Consider the following 6232-nt stretch of genomic DNA (forward strand, 5'->3'; position numbering starts at 1 on the left):
GAAAATTGTGGTAGTTGTCTGGAATACCTTGTATAGCACACAGAAATAATGAAAAACAACCGGATATTTGTAAAGAAGCTGAAATTATTTTAGCATTCTGGGGATATTTTCCATTCTTTGAAACAGAAAAGAGCTAAGGGGGCATTTTTACTTACATTTTCAAAAGTGAGTTAGCTTACACCCCTAAAATATGTTGTTTTAGGGTTAAAAAGTCAACAGCAGTTATTACATTCATGTTTTTTTTAAATTAAACAATTTATCTAGGGTATTGAAGCTGCTGTTAAATTGTTATTTAATTTTGGCGGCCATTTTAAAAAGCGCCCTCCATTGCCTCCCGAAATCTTCACATTAATAACTTTAGCTAGTTATACCATAGAGAAAATAGAACAGTTCTATTTTCTCTATGGTTATACTTTACTCCTATCATTACATATTCAAAAGTTGGTTTCTTCTGTGCTTATTTTACCCATATATATAGTTTATTGTAATTTGGCGGCCATTTTGAAAAAGCGCCCTCACGCGAAAGTTCTCAGGTTACACCCCTTTTACCTCACATATTCTGATTCCCCATAAAAAACTGGTCTAGAAAAACCATATGAGAATTTCTACCTCTCCAAGTGGCACCTATCTCAATTATAGCCTGGTCTACTTGTGAATATTCACGTTCACGAACACGCATGATATAGTCAATGTATATTTTATCCTTCTGGTTATTGAAAATTCTTCTGCCTATTGTATAGGCCTATATGTTAGGCCTAGTAGTATTTTCGTTGCTGTTCTAATGTGTTGTTGGTGTTGGTTTTATTGTTATTGTTAGTGTTATTATAATTATCATTATTATTATTAATTTATTATATTATTATTATTTATTGTTGTTATTATTATCATTATTTATATGACAATTATTATTATGTTAGTTAACATCAATTATTATCATTGTTATAATAATAATAATAATAATAATAATAATATTAATAATAATAATAATGAGGCCTATTATTATTATCATCATCATTATCCTTATTATTTTTAATTACAATATTGTGTTATTACTGTGTTATTATTTTCTATCATAGGTTGTCTATACATTATTGTTATGATAATTATTACCGCTATGCTTTATGCGACCATTTAATTGTTATATTTCGATTATTCATTAACACAATATATTTATTGATCGTTGCAGCTAAAGATATTCATCAGCTCTGTGGACTATTTTTCGTTCTGCAAACAGGCCTACAATTATTCTTGACATAAAATGTCCGCTCCGGTATGTATATCTGTTCCTATGTACTGTAGTCTGTGTTTTATAATTGATTAGCATATAACTGTGCATTAAATGCAGCTGGCTTTATATAATGAATATTACTTAAGCTGGTCCTAACCTTTAAGCCTATATTTTATGTGTATTTTGGTCAAATATGGGCCTTACTAAAACTAACAATAATGACGTCTTTTATGCGATCATGTTGCTATGCTCTGTAAACATCCTATCGCATAGATGACACATATGTAATCGCAACACTGCATGAGACCAGCCGCCGATGCCAGCATGTCATAGTTTAATTAGTCAACATCAATATTCGGCCAGACCGCCTATTCTCCCCTGCTGATAATAATATTGATTATTTTAAGCCGCATTGCGATGCATAAGGGATCAAATCATGATTATTAATTATTATTTCATATTACTAATTACAATAGCAATTTGTTAAATTCAATCTTTAAATCTGCATGTTTCTTAATCAGCGACTGATAGGCTAGTACTTAAAAATAGTGACAAAGGAATGGAAGAGTTTTCGTAGGGGTGGTCAGAGGCTAAATTGGTTTGGTTCACCCTGATTCCCAGTGGTCATTAATTTGGGATTTTTTCATTATTTTACTACTCTCATATAAATATCGTTTGTTATTATGGTAATTGGTAGGGGAATTTCTATTACAATATAGAAATGACACGTTTCTCCTTTACCTCGCTAGATGTCCATGTACCAAAGATGTTTACAAAATAAGAACCCACAGAAACTATAATCAATCTATTAACATCTTTAATTTTAGATTGTAGCACAGCCTGGTGGTCCGCCAGCTCCAGGTCTCAAGAACGCCGAGTGGATGGCCAAACCCCAGGGATTACCAGGGTGTCCCCCTGGCCTGGAATACCTCACACAATTGGACCAGGTTCTTGTGCATCAAGTTATTGAGTTAGCCGAAGGTGGGTTAGGCCTACTTGGAAAAGGAGGCATTGTTTAAACAGGAAATGCAATTTTACGTTGTTATAATGTGCAAAGAATGTAGCTGTATATACGAATGTCTATTCACTCATTTTTATTTTATAATTACCACAGCAACAGTACGGATTATCATTTTATCATATCAGGATAACCGTCATCTAGATATAATTTGATGTTTATGTTCTCTATATTAGTGGTTTCCTACCTGGGATCCGCGAAAAATAATTGGGTTCCGCCAAGTCAAAAGTTCTGCAGGGGGTCCGCGAAAAATGTGTGGGGTCCACGAAATGTGGAGGTCCGCTACATTTAACATACGCAATACTCAATTTGCCGACATAGTTGTATTTCTTTAAGTGGGCTAATAGTAAAATATGAACTATTTCCCGGTTGTAGATTAGGCCTAAAGGATAGCCTAAGTATATCAAATAAACGGGAGTTGGTCTATTTCAAATCTAAACTGTTGTATATCTACTGTAACTAGTGTCATTAAGCTTATGCTGTAGAGAGATGTATACATTCAATTCTATTTATTTATGGTGTCGCAATCAGTAAAAAAAATTGTAATTAATACCGAAGCAATAGCCCTAATAAAAGTAAAGTTATACATAAACAAGCATTATGCTTTTACATTTGTACCCTTAAGAAAAACATATGAAAAATGAACACAAAATACACGCAACAAACATAATCAAATAATCTACACTCATTGTGCAGATATGCGCACCTACCTACAGCAGAGCTCTATAGAATTCTATAGAACCAAAAAATTTTTATAGAGTTTACGCATTCTATAGAATTCTAATATTTTTTTCTATGGAATGTTGTATTTCACTCTATAGAAAATTAGTTTGTTATGTATTGGTGACTCAACCCTACAGTCGGCAATCAATGTATTATTGCAGCAGCTTGGTGTTGAAAATTAAACAAGATTAATAAATAATAATTAAACCAAATATTGCATTTGGCTCATGATCTGATGTTGAATAACTAAATAATGCATAGAGTTTTGCAATAATGTGTATCATTTTGCTGTAAATAATTATGATTCATGAAGAAATTTTTATAGAAATCTGTAACATTCTCTTTAGAAGCTGTATAGAAATTCTATAGAAAATTCTATAGACATCTATAACTTTTGATTTAGAAGTTGTATAGGAATTCTATAGAATATCTGTTTGGAAATGTATACCAGATGCATGTGTTACATTATCAATTAACATGCTCACATTTTTATGCTTACAAACAGCAAATAATTAGCCTTACACCACATTTTAAAATTAAAATGAAAAATGAATTTATTGCACATATTTGTAACAAATACTTAATTAATCTTACAAAATCATTAACAGCAAACAGCCATTATGGTGACCATTTTAAAGTTACTGTTATGTGTAACCAGGGAGTTGGTGTAACTTAAAACCTAACTACTGTAATCATCATTCCAGATGGGAGAGATACTGTAGCTAGTATACTTGGTAGACATCGTGTCTATAACCAGACAATGGATCATGCCATGATGGGGGTCCACTTTATGAGTTAAGATGTACGATTTAGTAAATTATTTAGTGTATGAAATATGAAATGCTATACTATTTATACTGTCTTACACAAAACAAATGATTACTTTCACAAATGGAGGGCCTAGATCAGCCACATCATTGCTGGGGCTGAGGTAAGAACATTTATGAATATGACACCTCAAGATCGGCCGGATGGCACTCTAAGACTTAAATTTGAATATAGGCATAATTTTCTCCTTTTCTGAAAATATTTCTTGTCGAATTTAACAAAATATCATGTGTATAGACATTTTCTAGATAGTTTCATCTTTTTCATTGTGTGTTTTTCTAATGCTTTGTCTACCACTATCAAATTTTATGTGATAAAAATTTATGTGCCCATATATGGGTACGATGACGTTATATCACATACTATCAAATTGTATCAAAACAAGTTGAACATGTTCAATATGTTCCATCACATTTTATATGACGCTTTTTTGATGAAATTTGATAGTGTAGACAAAGCTTAATATTTATTTCACAGTGCTAACCGGATTCGAGACCAAGAATCGCTACGCTATAAAAAATTCCCTTGGCCAACAAGTTTTCTTTGCAATGGAAGGTAAATCGATCGAAAATATGGTTATTGTCGTTTTTGTTTAGTTAACAGTAGAGTCAATTAGGTCTACTGACCTGTTATAATGAACCGTCAACAGACTGGTAACCACACAACAGCTGGCCAATCAGATCGTGTTGTTGAATAGCCATGAATAATTTAGTTTTTGTATTTCCTTTTAATCTGTTAATATGAACCTTTATGATCAGTTAGTTCTAAGCTCTATATTTGTTTTAAGTACCTTGTAATGTTTTTGTTTCATTAGTTAGTGTTTTTATTCCCTTTGAATGTGTTACTGTAGTAAATATGAACACATGAATTGGGTCTGTTGGTTCTAGCTCCATATTAACAATTCATACAGCAACTCTGTAAATAATACGGCCATGTTGATAAATTTTACTTTGTATATACATTTTAGTTTAATTTAGTTTAAGTTTGTTATTTTCCTCTTATATTTGGATGCACCGTTGGGTATTGTCCAACGTTTGCCACTGTTACGAAAGTGATATCCATTGAATTGAATTGAATTGAATTGAAAATTGAATACGAGCATGTCTAGCAAAGATGCAGGCGTACACACGTTGACCATGCGGTTTAGGTTCCACACCTTAGCAACAGTATCAAAGTGGCGTGGCTTAGCGAAAGGATCATTGAGACTTAACATTTTATTAAAGATATACCGGTAACGATAAAATTTGAAATACATCCTATCTTCTTCTTTTTTTTTTCTTTTTTTTTGTTATATAGAATCTAGTTGTCTAATGCGAAATTGCTGTCAAGAGCATCGTGGATTTATTTTGCACCTCACCGACAACTTTGGCCAGGTATGCAGATTCAATTGTGTATACTCTGTAGCCCTAGGATATGTGAACAATGCATTCATCTTGGAATGGTGTCCGTAATACGTAAACAAGTTGTATAGTGTAGGCCTATAATTGTAGTTAAATATAATCCTTGAATAAACTTTCACCTTTACAGGAGGTTATTCGCGTTAGTCGGGAATTTAAATGTTGTGCTGGATGTTGCTGGTGCGCCGATACTAAATGCTGTGCCTATGAGGTTGTTATTGAGTCTCCACCTGGTACACCAGTCGGATACATGCGTCAGTCGTAAGTTATCTGTCACTTTTCTGAAAAATAGTATACAGTATAAAATTCTGTAGTTAGTAGACTACCTATCAGTGGGGCTTGTGCGCATGCATTGTAATTACCTGTACATGATTTGCTCGAGCATTCTATGTTGCGTTACGGTTCTTAGCGTTTTCGTTAATAGGCTATGTGTTAGTAGTGTACACCATAACGCGCCTATATAGTAGTAGGCTATAAGTTATGATAATTTACGCCTACATTTAACACGACACACGGATTAGACGTTATTTTCCCCTTCTTAATGTGAGAATATTAGACACTTCGATGCTTCACCAGGTATTACAGTACAGTACATCAGTACCAGTAGTTTGCTAGCATATTGCAGCAATGCTTTTATGTAACAGTATAACATGTTATGATTATTTTATATGAACTTTTGACTGAGGCTGTTTTATAACAAATACTTTTAAAAATGTATATGCTTTAATACTCTATCTAGCCAAACATGTTGGAAACCCTTCTACCAGTTATTGGACGCCAACCATAAGCCAGTGTTTGACATTCGAGGGCCCTGTTGCCCATGCCAAACCATTTGCTGCACTGAAGATGTTCGCTTTGAGGTAAAGTCAGGCGTCTTTGAGTGTTATCACTTCTGGGCAAGATCAATAAAGGCCTATTTCAGAGTAAAATGGATTTAATAAATACATAATCAATCGTACATTTGCCTCATTTGTGTTGTATCTCTAGTGATATGTGAGCTTGAATATCATGTGATGTTTAATCGCATTGTATGTACTG

General features: G+C 33.2%; 1 protein-coding gene across 2 annotated transcripts in view; it reads left to right on the forward strand.

Annotated features, from left to right (window-relative positions):
• LOC117109123 (phospholipid scramblase 1-like) overlaps nt 1–6232 on the forward strand; it is a 19309-nt gene that overhangs the window by 9214 nt on the left and 3863 nt on the right. For both annotated transcript variants that reach the window (XM_033251372.1, XM_033251373.1), the window contains exons 2-7: nt 1187–1270; nt 2056–2209; nt 4275–4352; nt 5094–5170; nt 5325–5455; nt 5934–6054. In XM_033251372.1, the coding sequence (XP_033107263.1) occupies nt 1259–1270; nt 2056–2209; nt 4275–4352; nt 5094–5170; nt 5325–5455; nt 5934–6054 (573 nt within the window). In that variant the 5' untranslated portion in view covers nt 1187–1258. The remainder of the gene's footprint in view (nt 1–1186; nt 1271–2055; nt 2210–4274; nt 4353–5093; nt 5171–5324; nt 5456–5933; nt 6055–6232) is intronic.

The sequence above is a fragment of the Anneissia japonica genome, unplaced genomic scaffold, assembly GCF_011630105.1.
Source record: "Anneissia japonica isolate Jap-2015-1 unplaced genomic scaffold, ASM1163010v1 scaffold288023_len281633_cov177, whole genome shotgun sequence".
Taxonomy (NCBI): domain Eukaryota; kingdom Metazoa; phylum Echinodermata; class Crinoidea; order Comatulida; family Comatulidae; genus Anneissia; species Anneissia japonica.